The 12,990-nt window shown below is 46.1% G+C and overlaps 3 protein-coding genes across 3 annotated transcripts; 2 read left to right on the top strand and 1 right to left on the bottom strand.

Moving 5' to 3' along the window:
* The first annotated feature begins 1,677 nt into the window (after positions 1-1,677).
* LOC117890335 (cytochrome b5) lies at positions 1,678-3,527 on the top strand. Its single transcript, XM_034795127.1, has 2 exons — positions 1,678-1,850; positions 2,862-3,527. Exons 1-2 carry the CDS (start codon positions 1,731-1,733, stop codon positions 3,147-3,149), a joined length of 408 nt encoding a protein of 135 aa, XP_034651018.1. The 5' UTR covers positions 1,678-1,730; the 3' UTR covers positions 3,150-3,527.
* A 117-nt stretch (positions 3,528-3,644) lies between these two features.
* On the top strand, positions 3,645-5,926 carry LOC117890333 (glycerol-3-phosphate dehydrogenase, mitochondrial). The gene has a single exon (XM_034795124.1). The coding sequence runs from the start codon at positions 3,665-3,667 to the stop codon at positions 5,819-5,821; it is 2,157 nt and encodes a 718-aa protein (XP_034651015.1). The 5' UTR covers positions 3,645-3,664; the 3' UTR covers positions 5,822-5,926.
* Positions 5,863-7,270, bottom strand: LOC117890334 (ATPase ASNA1 homolog). The gene is made up of 4 exons (XM_034795126.1): positions 7,087-7,270; positions 6,878-6,995; positions 6,361-6,801; positions 5,863-6,301 (listed from the first exon to the last, which is right to left on the bottom strand). The coding sequence occupies exons 1-4, from the start codon at positions 7,197-7,199 to the stop codon at positions 5,963-5,965; spliced, it is 1,011 nt and encodes a 336-aa protein (XP_034651017.1). The 5' UTR covers positions 7,200-7,270; the 3' UTR covers positions 5,863-5,962.
* Positions 7,271-12,990: the final 5,720 nt, after the last annotated feature.

Below are 12,990 nucleotides of genomic sequence, written 5' to 3'. Positions count from 1 at the left end.
GGAGGTCAGGGCCCGCTCTGAGCGGAGTCGGCGATGCGGAGGTTTTGGATCCGCTGCCAGGAGAAGATATGGATGCGGAGGTTAAGCACTCTCCGAGGAGAAGATCGATGCGGAGGTTAAGCACACTCCGTGGAGATAAGTTTGTTGAGGAGGTTAAGCACACTCCGAGGAGACGAGTTTGTTGCGGAGGTTAAACACACTCCGTGGAGAAGGTCGATGCGGAGGTTAAGCACACTCCGTGGAGAAGATCGATGCGGAGGTTAAGCACACTCCGAGGAGACGAGTATGTTGCGGAGGTTAAACACACTCCGTGGAGAATTCCGTGGTTAAGGCACACTCGAGGGGGGTGGTGAGGATTCCGAGGTTGAAGCACACTCTGGGGGGAGGATTCCGAGGTTTAAACACACTCTGGGGAGGAGGAGGATTCAGAGGTTGAAGCACACTCTGGGGGAGGATTCCGAGGTTTAAACACACTCGGGGAGGAGGATTCCGAGGTTTAAGCACACTCGGGGAGGAGGATTCAGAGGTTTAAGCACACTCGGGGAGGAGGATTCAGAGGTTGAAGCACACTCTGGGGGGGGGGGTAGGTATGTATAGCAGACCGATCGGCAGAGTAGAATAACTACCTTGTCGTTAGTACCGCTTAGAAAAGTTGGGATGTTACTCCCAGGCTATCGTGATGGATTGCCAGGCTGTCCAAGATGAACTGCCACGAGTTGGTCCGGCGGTCCTCTTTATATTGCCGGTGATCAGCTGTTGACGTTTAGGATTTTCGGGCTTGGCCCTAACGCGTTCTGCGCCGAGCTGTTAGTGTGGCCGTTCTTCCAGGGGGTGTTTTGTCTTCTATATTAGATATGTATATACTTAGATCTTATAAGGAACTTATGTTTTTGCAGGTGCTTTGTTCTCTTAATATTTATTCTTTTATCCTGATTGGTTATATGTACATATGTATATGTACATATGTATGCGAATAATGATTATGAGTAATATGAGTATATGAGTATTTAGGTGTTGCGGCGCTGGGCGTCGGTGAAGGATGGCCACTTGGAGTAGAAAAAAAGTGAGAGTATATAGAAATAAAAGAAAAGAAAGAAAATCAAAGAAATCGGTGATTAGTTAGACGATTATGCTGATTTTTCGTCATTATCCGGTAATCCTTAGCAAAAGAAAGGAAAAAAACCACTCCAAGCTTAAAATATTTACTTATGTTCCCTTACAATTGAACGCTTTGTGCAATTTTTAGGAAAACAATAGAATTTCTTTTCCTCTTTTGTTCCGCGCGCTTTCACTAATTGTCAATGATATCAGTTAACATCTGAACATGTGTCTCGGTTAATAATTTACATACATTTACTTGATTGGAATGACAAATTTCAAATACAAATTTGTAAAATATAGGGTCATAAGGTATACAATCCAATAAATAGGAGCCTAATAAGCCAAATTGATTCTTCAATCGGATTTAATTATTGCTTCATTAGTGAAAGTCTTTGCAATCTAGAAATATCAAATAGAACATAAAAGTCGAGGAATATGATTTAACAGTACGGTATATTTGGAAAATGGTAAGGTACATTTCGGTATATTTCCGAGGGTCTGACGGTATATTTGATCAATATTTCCGCGGTCTCACTGGCGACCATCCCATTTGCTGTAGCCATTAAATATTTTTTACACACATCAAATCAAATCAAACGGCGTAGTAACAACAATCAACAAGTGAGATCATGTCGGGCGATGGAAAGAAAACTTTTACGCGGGCCGAGGTCGCCAAGCACAACACAAACAAGGATACCTGGCTGCTCATCCACAACAGTGTCTACGATGTCACCGCGTTTTTGAATGAGGTGAGAAATCGACAGCACGCACTGCGGTGCCAAAGACAACAAAAACAACAAAAGGATTGGTACACGTCGAATCTAGGACGGCACCACCTAATCTGGGTCTATCTACAATGATAAAGTGTTAGAAGAGTCGGGCCTACATGTGCACATGTAGAATGCACCCTGCGTGTGAAGAAAAACAGTTGGAACTAGATCTGTACTTTGACCCGTGAACGTTGATTGACCTGTGGCTGATGTAGACGATTATATTTCGAGTTTCACAGAAATTTCTAGTAGTCATGGGCACGTTGCTTTTTCTGTGCTCGCCACTTCAATCCGAGTCCCCTTTTCGCTGTTGCCTTCCTCTTTCGCAGCTAAAATCGTTTGACGCTTTGAGTTTCGAAACTATTCCCTCGTAATAATATTCATAAATATGTACGTACATAGATACATATGTATTATATGGCCACATGGAGCGAGGGTCAACTGTTAAGCAAAGCCAGGGTCCGCATCTGCATATCATTTGAGTGGCTAGACAATTTTTGTACGCAATTCCGCTGTTATTTGGTGTAATTTCGAATTATTTACACCGTCAGCCCGATGAAGCAAGTCGAAGAAACCGCCCCCAACCCACTGATATCATTGAGATTGCTTTCGTGCTCTTCTGATAAGCTGCAGGGAACTTCAAACTAACGATGACGCTGCATTTCATGTCTGGAAAATAGCAATAGTGAGGATGACAATGCTTCGCACTTCGTACTTGTTTTAATTCTAATTCAAATAATGTCTTCCGATGCCGATGCCGATGCCGCGGCCGCTGCCGCTCCCAGGAAACCACTAGCCAGGTCATGTTTTAAACATTCGCTCCATCTGCTGTGATCTTCGCTGTGTCAGTTGCCTTTTTTCGTTACTTGTGGATGTCTTTTTTCAGGGTCAGTCGCCCATTAGCATATCTAGCATATTTCCAATACCAGCTGCGAATGATGTATGCGAATATTTACTTTTCCCTTTGCTTTTTCTTGTTTCCCTCTGCAGCATCCCGGAGGCGAGGAAGTGCTCATCGAGCAAGCCGGCAAGGATGCCACAGAGAATTTCGAGGATGTGGGACACAGCAACGATGCCCGTGAAATGATGACAAAGTACAAAATCGGAGAGCTGGTGGAGAGCGAACGCACCAGCGTGGCACAGAAGTCGGAGCCCACCTGGAGCACGGACACGCAGAACGAGGAGAGTTCGGTGAAGTCCTGGCTGCTGCCCCTGGTCCTCTGTCTGGTGGCCACCCTCTTCTACAAGTACTTCTTCGGCAGTGCCAAGCAGCAGTAGACGACACCCAGTAGCCAGAGGAAACTACGCCTGCTACAGCGGAACAGCCGTGCGTTTCTCCCACTTACCACTTACCACTTAGTTAGTTATACACGCAATCTACAAACCAAATTCGGACTTGATCCGGACTCTTGTAGAGGATTAGTGAATGGAATGGGATCGGATGGTTGCAGGAGCAGGGCGTAGCGATAGTACATTTCTGCTAAGTTTTTAAAGATAATTCATCTGAATGTTGTTTAGCATTTGACCTTCTTTTGTACTCTTACTCTTTGTAATTCCGTCAGGCGGTGGGGCTTGAGTTCTGTTATTAATGATATTCTTACTTTGCGACACAAACTGAAAACCAAACAAAAAAATAAATCATCAAACATGTGAGTGTACGTTAAACATATTCCAAAAAGAAACAAGAAAAAAGTGTTTAGTTTTAGTTCGTCAGGGAAAAATCATTTATAAATGTATCAAATTTTCTAATTTTTTCTCTAAATTGAAGTAGAACACCAAAAACATTTCCCACAATGGCCAAGTTTATTCAGATGGCAGTGACGTTTGGCAGCTCCAAGTTAGCCAACAGCAATTACAGATTTGACGATGTGTCGCCCGGAGCGGAGCAGATTCCACAGATGAAGCGGGAACTGCCCACGCGTAAGATGTGCCTTGACGCGTTCAAATCGAACCATTACGATGTCCTCATCATTGGCGGCGGCGCAGTGGGAGCTGGCTGCGCACTGGACGCGGCCACCCGTGGCCTCAAAACGGCCCTGGTCGAGGGGGACGACTTTGGCAGCGGAACGTCTTCCAAGTCCAGCAAACTCTTGCACGGCGGCTTCAGGGACTTGGAACAGGCAATAAGGCGCTTCGATCGAGCAGCCTTTCGACGCGTGCAGAGGTCTCTGATGGAACGAAGCAAAATTGGGAATCTGGCGCCGCATCTTAACCAGCCAGTGCCGATCATGCTTCCAATACATCATTGGTGGCAGGCCCCGCTCTACTACCTGGAGCTTAGACTCTACCACATGCTGGCTCCCAAGGGAACAAAAGACTTCCAGTACGTCAGCGCCGACGAGGCCGTGGATATATTTCCAATGATGCGAAGAGGCGATCTCTTTGGAGCATTCGTTTTCTACGAGCGACAGTACGACGATGCGCGCATGTGCCTCTCAGTGGCACTCACGGCTGCCCGCTACGGAGCTGACATCTGCAACCATATGAAAGTGGAGAGGCTGCTCAAGAACAAGGATGGAAATATTGGCGGGGCCCAGGCCGTGGACCAGCTAGCGGGCAAGTCGTACACGATCAGGGCGAAGGTCGTCATAAATGCCACCGGCCACTTGAGCGACAGCGTGCGCCTGATGGAGGATCCGATGGCAGAGCAGCTATGCACCAGCAGCTGGGGCTCTATTGCCGTCTTTCCGCGCTTCTACTGCCCGCAGCATGTGGGCGTGTTTGATCCGCACACAAAGGACGGTGGATCGATATTCTTCCTTCCCTGGCAGGGCCACACTCTCGTGGGAACCAGCAACGAGGCCTGCGATGTGCCCGGAAATAAGGCCGCGTTGTGTGCCCCGCCGCAGCCGTCGGAGCGAGAGGTGCAGTGCCTGTTGGAGGGAATCCGGCACTTTGTCAGCCCCAGCTTTGATGTGCGCCGGTGCGACGTTCTTGCAGTGTGGGGCGGCTTCAAGGCAATGCCCGTGGAATCGGCTGCGCTGAATAACACCCCATTGAGGAATCATGTCGTCAATCTGGGTCCCAGGAACATGGTGTCCATTGTGGGCGGCACTTGGTCTTCGTTTCGCATGCTGGCCGAAAAGGCGGTCAACGCTGCCATTAAGTACGGCAACATAGACGCTCTCCGGCCTCGCTCGGTGACGGCGGACACTTGCAAGCTGGATGGTGCCAATGGCTGGACCCCGAGAATGTTCATACGGCTGGTGCGGGACTTCGGTATGGAGCGCGATGTCGCCGAGCATCTCTCGAACACGTACGGCTCCAATGCCTTCAAGGTGGCCGTCAACGCCTCGAATAGCGGAAAGGGGTGGCCCATTGTCGGCAAGAGGCTGCACTCGGAGTTTCCCTACATAGAGGCCGATGTGAAGCAAGGCGTGAGAGACTATGCGTGCACACTGGTGGACATGGTGGCCCGTCGGCTGCGCGTGGCATTCCTCAATGTGCAGGTGGCCGATGAGATCCTGCCGCAGGTGGCGAACGTAATGGGCCGCGAGCTGAAGTGGTCCAGCGAGCGAAAGGCCAAGGAGATTGACGATGCGCGCAGATTCCTCAGCACCCAAATGGGCCAGCTGAGCGGGGATCCCGTCCAGCTCAGTGTTCCCATCAAGATGTCCGTTCGGCAGGTACACAAATATGTCACCCATTTCCGAACCTTGGACGAGAACAACACCGGCTATGTAACGATCAGCAACTGTTGCAAAGCGATGAAGGCGATGGGAGTCAAGGAAGTGCCCGTCGATCTGATGCACAACGTTCTGCGCGACATCGACTGCCACGCTCAGGGCAAGGTCAATCTGTACGAGTTCCTTCTGCTCATGTCAGCCGTGGTACAAGGGGATACTGAATACCTGCGCTACGCCAAGATATGCATGGACCAAAAGCTCGTGTCTGTGAGCAACCAGCAGCCCCGTGCAGTGCCAGTGGAGCGAGCATGCGGTGGACCCTAACACTCTAATGGCGATCCTTGTAGAGCATTTCACGTAGGAACGGATCCTTTGGGACCGAGACCATAAATATAGTTTATTTTTTCAAGCATTCCAATTCACACACAATTCGGTTTGTCACAAGCCAACTTGCGGCAGTTTATCCTAATCCTTTGGCTTCGCTTTGGGGTCGTAGGGCGTCATGAGGTTCTCGGAGAAGGCCTTGATGCTGTCCGGACCGCGCACTTCCTTCTCGAGAAGCGGCAGCTTGGTGACATGAAAGTCTTCGTACAAATCGGCGATCTGGTCCAGGTATTTCTCTTGTATCTTGAAGCGGGAGGCGCACATATTGCAGGAGCTGTGGGAGTTGTTCAGGAACAGCAGCTGATTGACGATTATGTTGTGTACATCGATGCCACACTTGGTTAGTTCTTGCACAAGTCGCTCCGTCTCGTACAGGGAGAAGAACTCGGCAATACACACGCAAACGAATGTGGTTTGATCCTGGCAACAGAACAGAAGTCAGTCCAAAGTCTAAATGATTGCTTCTTAAAGCTACTTACAGGATTCTTGAACTGTTCGTTGACCTGGGTGATCACTCGCAGCATGTCGTCCAGCTTCTGCGACAGGGTGTCTGCATTTACGTCTGCCATGCCCAGCATGGAGACGAACTGCGTTAGGAGAGGCGCCACCTTCATCTTGAGGCGCAACAGCTTGCCCAGGCCTTTCTCCACCACCTGCGGGAATGCAATGAGGCGGAGCGTGTGTCCGGTGGGCGCTGTGTCGAACACCACCACTGAGAAGTTCATGCCCTTCACCAGCTTCATCACCTCGGCGTAGCTCATGGCCTCATCGATTCCGGGCAAAGCATTTATCATTTCCTGCATAACGCCCTTGCTAACGCGTAGAGCCTCGTTTTCACCCTCAAAGTACTCCTCTGGAAGCTCGTTTAGGCCCGCGTTTGGGTCTATTTCCATGGCAAACAAATTGTCAAAGCCATTCACCTGGCGGATAGCAAAAGCAGCATCAAGTCGAATTAGTGGAGAGTGGGACAGTTTACGACGGAGTCTGAGGGATTACCTTTGTGGGCACCTTGGTGAATTTCTGGTCGAAGGCATCGGATATATTATGTGCTGGGTCTGTCGAAATTATGAGCACCGACTCGCGCACCCTTGCCAACTGAACGGCCAAGCTCGAGCTGAGAATTATAGACAACCAAACAGAAATGGGACTGACGTTCTGTTGTCATGTGCACCTTTTTGTGGGTGACCGTATGGGCTTTCTCTTACCTGCAGGTTGTCTTGCCCACGCCACCTTTACCGCCAACAAAAATCCACTTCAACGAGTCTTGCTCCACGAGATTTTGCAGGCTTGGGGGCAGCGGTTCCAGGTTGTCGACCATATTGTCAAATCAATCAAGGCGACACGCGACACGTAATAAAGAAAAGTTTACGAATTTTTATATTATAATTTTTATATTTTGGACATCGGTGAGTGTTCAGTGTGCCTGAGCCTCCGAAATATATCAAAATATACTTTCTCATTTTCAGAAAATACGGTAAATATACCGAGGAAAACACCGAGCTTAACACACTCAGCCCCCATCTACAACACGAGTTAAACCACTAACCATGGTGTGTGGGCTGATTTTAAATTATTCTTGTAACTCCATCTTTCCTCTTTAATTAGAAAACAAAAATGACCATGATCAAATTATCTAGAAAAGTCGATATATATACCAGACCGTGTCGCTCTAACTATCGCCAATCGACTTGTGCTGCTCTTATTGAATATAAACTAGATCCGGCTCGAAACAGCTGCGAACCAATCGAACTTGTAAATTCGAAATAGTTCACAATATTACCGCAACTGCCAAATTTGAATAATCTAATGCCCCCATAATTTAGTGGACAAATCAAATGGCTTTCAAAATGTACATAAATGTACGTGCTTGGTTTAAGATCATCGTCAAGTAGCCATCGCGCCAGAATTGCGTGAATGTTATTGCGACCAATTTCTCAGGGCTCTGCTTCTTTCTTTCGTGCCTATTAAATGCACAAAAGCGGTCGGCGCGCAAGAAAATCACAGTAAAGTGTCACGGATGCTTCGCGCCGCTGTCTCCGACCCCTCTACGGCCAGCACTGTTTATTGAGCAAATCGCGAGCTTATCACAAACAAGCCCTAGAAAGCGAAAAGAAACGAAAAATAACAAAAAGAATACATAAGCTGGCTTCGGTTATTAAAAATATGTACATAAATAGTTGAGGAATTACCTATAAACTTCGTGGACTGAACATTTCTAATATTCCAAACCTCTCAGGCTCTGAATTTGTATAGGAATTCCATTCTCGCACCTCGCCGCCAAGTTTCTGTGCCGTTTGTCACTTCGGACCGGTCCGCCTAGACTACTTGTCTCGACTAGTGCAGATGGACTCAACCACACGTAGTAAGTGAAGCAACGTTCTTTATCGCGTCATACGGATGCTGTGCCCTCCTCCGCCAACCCACCATCAACGAGGGTAAGTCAAATGGAAATCTTAATGCACACAAAACGACGCGATAGCTAAAAAAACTCTGGCGAGAGCGCATGCTGAAAACGCTGAGCAAATAAACTACGCCTGAAAATACTACAGTGGAAATCGGATATATGCAAATTATGTACATATATGAATGATAGCAAGAAAGGCCCAAAGTATTTTATATCTACACATATCGATCGTTGCTATCTATAAGACATTCCATTCCGCTTAGCAAAGCGGATACTTATGCCATAAATGATTTAATTTGGTTTCTTATAGATAATACTCCATTTGCGTATGTATCAAATTCAAAATTCATTGTCTTATGGTGCTTAAGAACAACGTACAATATCTCACCATTTTTAAACCATTCTGATACGAATGCTGAAATATTTGTAACAAGAATAGAGTATTGGAAATTCCTTCCAGTCATGATAGCTAGTAAATTAAATACTCATCAATTAATGGTAAATATATAATCTTTGACAATTCCGATTTTTAGATATTGGCCCGTTGTTTTTGCTGCTCTAAAAATACACTTGATATCGCGCCATTAGTTACCATCCGAAAATACTTTAGGCCGGAAACATTTCAATTTCAATCACTTTCAAAGTTAGTATAAAATGAAGTGATAAGTTCTCAGATGATTTATGTGCGTGCCTAGACCTTCTTCCACAAACAATGAGCGCATTCAATTTTATGATGTTGCTTAGGCCAGGCCGTTTCAGCTTTGGTCCAAGAGCACGCACAACACATACAGCAGTCACACAAACACACAAACACACATACATGCATGTACATACATACATTCGCTCTCCCTTCTGGCCGGGGCTTGCATGGACACAAGCGAAAAGTTGAAAGTTAAACAATAACACTTCCATAAACAAAAACCCAACCAAAGCCCAGCACCCCTACGCCCTCACACACACACACACACACACAAATAAAGCAACACCGAAAACCGCAGACTTTTTCCAGGGAATGCCAATTTTGTTGAAATAAGCGTTTCAATTACCAGGACCTACAACACCTCTCTGCCCCTGCCCCTGCCCCTGCCCCTACCCTTACCACATACCATACTCGTACACACTCAACATTCAAAGACCAACTCTGACCCTCTTATCTGGCGCGTTGTGCTAGGGAAATTTCCCCACCACTTCCCACTCCCCACTCCCCGCCACACTAGTGCCCTGCTACTGGGCATGTGAGGGCTTAACTTTTTCTGTTGAGTGTACTTTATCATAGCTTAGCACCTGACAATTTGCCATGAGACATGCGGCCATTTCTTTTCCTTGCCTCTTTCTCGCTCTTCTTCGCTGGGGGAGGGGGAAAGTAGTGCCGTGGAGGGGCTTTCTGCCCTTGGCTTTTGTCTCTTCTTTTCTTTCGAAATGTGGGGGCTGCTCTGCTGCTAACTGCGCATCGTATGAAACTGTTCCCCGGCTGCCGCTGGATGATGATGGGATGGTGGGTCCTGCAGCTGGTGTGTTGCCATTGTCGCCCGTCTCCTGCCAGGCAACACCATTGAGACTCGAAGCGCAGCGGGAACTAATTATATTAAATCCGCTTAGTGCGCCAAGCAGTGGAAACTTGTAGAGTCCTTATCGCTGCTCTTCTTGCTGCCGTTGGTAACGGCTCCTCTCCATCCCTTACCATAACTCCTATCCGCCACGTTCCATTTCTGCTTTCTGCCGCATCTCTGGTGTGCCGCCCTTAAAACGGAATTAAATTAAACATTTTGGGCTTTGCAGCAAGTCACTCCACTCCGTTCGGTAAATAAAATCAAAAAGAAAGGTGGCGCTTATTAAAGAGGTTGTGGCACCGCCACGTGCATGCAACAGGCTCCATCCTTCCGCCCACGCAGCGCTGGCTGTGTTTTTGAGTTGACAGCCCCGTCAGTCATTCGCAGAGTTTCCGTTGAATCACAGGCCCTTCCCAAAGTACTGCATAAAAAACACGAAGGCGGGAATTTCCAACGCAAGGCGAAACCTTTTCTGGGCCATGGCTATGATTTTGAGTGCTCGACTCGACATTCCCAAGCGCACTTCAGCTGGCGGCACTTCGCCAGCAGCAGCAGCAGTTTGGATTCCACAAAGGCAAAGGATTCAAAGCAAGTCGGTAAGTAACTGTGAAAGCTTAACACTGCTTATTGCCAAAGACTGCATTTTCCGGGAAACTAGTAGAAGAGTGCAATGTACCGTCTAATTAATTTCCTGATTATTCGCTTGGGAAGTGGGAAAGTGCTTTAGGTAGAGATTAGCTGCTGGCATATACAGCTATGTACATACATACATAAATACGTAAATACAAATCGTCTACGAAGGCGATTATTTCAAACCTTTTGTTAAATTTATGACTTCCTTTTGAGAGCGCCAGGATCCATTGTATGTGCGAGAATAGAAAATGCAGATGCAAATTTATGTATGTAGATATGTACACATATGTACATATGTATGTATATTGCATACAACTGTGTTTAATGAAATAGTTATGCCGGAACGTACAAAATTCGAAAACTTTATCATACTCGTACGAGCCAGGGGAACAGAGCGTCAGCTATCGTATCTAAAGCTTTGGGGCCCAAGGCTATCCTTCCTTTCTTATTTGTCCGTAGTTAAATGTTTGTGTTCTCCCAGGTACAGACATATGTATATACATACATACGTACATATGTTCACCTGTGAAAGCCGGATATGGCTGTGAGGGCGCCATAAACCATATAAACAATGCGAGGCAACCACACACAATGTTAATTGCATACAAAGGCGCATTATGCAACAGGATTTCCAGTTCTGCAAAGTCAATGCACGGGGCTCATACACATTCGTAAAGCGGACACCTTCACCTTGTCTGAGCTCTCTGCAGTCTGCTCTCTCCTCTTGTGTGGCAAAAAAAAGCCAAGAATTGGTAACATCATAGAAGGTCTCATAGGCCTCTTTTATTTTTTTTGGGTAGACAAATGTCAATACTACTCTCTAGGAATTTTTAAATATTTTCATTAATCCATTAAATTACATTGTTTAAGGAATGTGAACGTTAGAGGTTTCTTGAATTTTGCCTAAATTCTCTAAATGAACCGGTTCCGAATCGTCCGGAGAGCTGGACTTTCTCTCTTCGTGGTGGGTTTACTCTGCTATTCGTAGGGGACTTTCACTCTCCTTTCAGGGATATTTCTCCCTCGCAACATGGGAATTTTTTATCGCAGCAAAGTTCTGTGAAGGTGAGCAGCATTGTTCCCCAACATGGGCATGAGGATTTTTGTTTGAATATCAAAGCGAATTTTCTCCAATTTAGCGGAATAAAATAGTACGCCTTTAGTTTCAAAATTTTGCATGTTTAATAATAATAATAAAAGGTGTTTTTAGAAAAGATTAGAAGACATTTTTGTTGAATAATTTAAATTTTCTTTTAAATACAAAACATTTTTTATGTGTTATTTATTTTTTGATGACAGTAGAAAAAGTAATATTATTTCATAAATAATTTACATAAATTTTACTAATTATTATGAGTTTGGGCTTCACTTAACACGGCCTATTAAAAAGAAAACCATGCAGTCCAAACTTCAGAATTACACATACTAAATAACAGAAAACAATCGAGTTTCAGACAATAAAACAAGCCCACAGAGGCCACAGCCCTTATTTGAATACTCAGTACTTGAAGAGTAAATAAGGTACATTTCATTTGTGGGGAAAAATGTAACACACTCAAGGAAGCGTTTCCGACCCCACACAGAACGTGTATATATTTTTGATCAGTATCAATTGACGAGTCGATATGGACATTTCTGTCCGTCCGTCCGTCTATCCGTCTTGTTTGTCGGCTAGTTCTCAGAGACTATAAGAGCTAGAGCCACCAAATGTTGCTCACTTCTTACGCCAACACGCTCTTCCAGCTCAACCCCCTCCCCTCGAGCCGCACAATACACGAAGCAGAGTGGGGAATGAGGGAATGTGCAAAAAATAAAAAAAGCTGCTGGTCGGGGTGGGGTTAGCCTCTGGCTTTAAAAATAAACCAATCCAATCCCAATTCAGTGATCTGATGGAAATGGTCATTCCCTACGGACTGCGTTTTCAGCTTTCTCCTATCTTCAAAATTGTGGATACATCAGATTTTCGCTATATGGTGGAGGGGGGTGGGGTCACAGACAGATAAAGACTCGGCTATTGATTCTGATCAAGAATCAGAATCAAATATCGGATTCGTACTAATGTATTAGTGACCGAATCCAAAAAAAACAAATTTCGTTATTGGTAAATCAAAATTTGACTTGAATTCCGCTAGATTGGCAGTTTTGCCCAGTGTGTATCGTGGGCAACATTTTCGAGCAACTTTGTGCACAGTGCAACATTTGAAATATCCCTGGGGGTATATGTCGTGGGCTCCCTGTCGTGGGCTCCTCTTTTGATTTCTCTATGTCGTGGGCAACAGCACGTGCTATCCGAGTGCGGCGCGTGCAGCAGCAGCTGTTGTGGCCAGCAGCAAAAACAAGGAGCGCAGCGGCATCACCATCCTCGAAGTAGGAGCACCAGCAGCAGCAGCAGCAGCAGCGGCAGCGGCAGTGAAAGGAAAGCAACGGAAATTAGGAGGAGGCTGGGCTAAGAGGAAGTGCTGAATCGGCGCGTTTATGTAAAGGAAGGAGAAGAACAAGGTGAAATTTGAGACACATAATTA

Source organism: Drosophila subobscura, chromosome E (genome assembly GCF_008121235.1).
Source record: "Drosophila subobscura isolate 14011-0131.10 chromosome E, UCBerk_Dsub_1.0, whole genome shotgun sequence".
In the NCBI taxonomy this organism is placed as follows: domain Eukaryota; kingdom Metazoa; phylum Arthropoda; class Insecta; order Diptera; family Drosophilidae; genus Drosophila; species Drosophila subobscura.
Note: the sequence above shows the minus strand (reverse complement) of the source record. Positions and strands in the feature narration are given on the sequence as shown.

Excerpts from the sequence above, each read along its gene's own strand:
- LOC117890334 (XM_034795126.1), bottom strand. The coding sequence starts at position 7,199 with ATGGTCGACAACCTGGAACCGCTGCCCCCAAGCCTGCAAAATCTCGTG. Across the intron at positions 6,996-7,086 it reads GTGGGCAAGACAACCTGCAG|CTCGAGCTTGGCCGTTCAGT; the intron begins GTAAGAGAAAGC and ends TATAATTCTCAG. Across the intron at positions 6,802-6,877 it reads TCACCAAGGTGCCCACAAAG|GTGAATGGCTTTGACAATTT; the intron begins GTAATCCCTCAG and ends GCTATCCGCCAG.
- LOC117890335 (XM_034795127.1), top strand. The coding sequence starts at position 1,731 with ATGTCGGGCGATGGAAAGAAAACTTTTACGCGGGCCGAGGTCGCCAAG. Across the intron at positions 1,851-2,861 it reads TCACCGCGTTTTTGAATGAG|CATCCCGGAGGCGAGGAAGT; the intron begins GTGAGAAATCGA and ends TTCCCTCTGCAG.
- LOC117890333 (XM_034795124.1), top strand. The coding sequence starts at position 3,665 with ATGGCCAAGTTTATTCAGATGGCAGTGACGTTTGGCAGCTCCAAGTTA.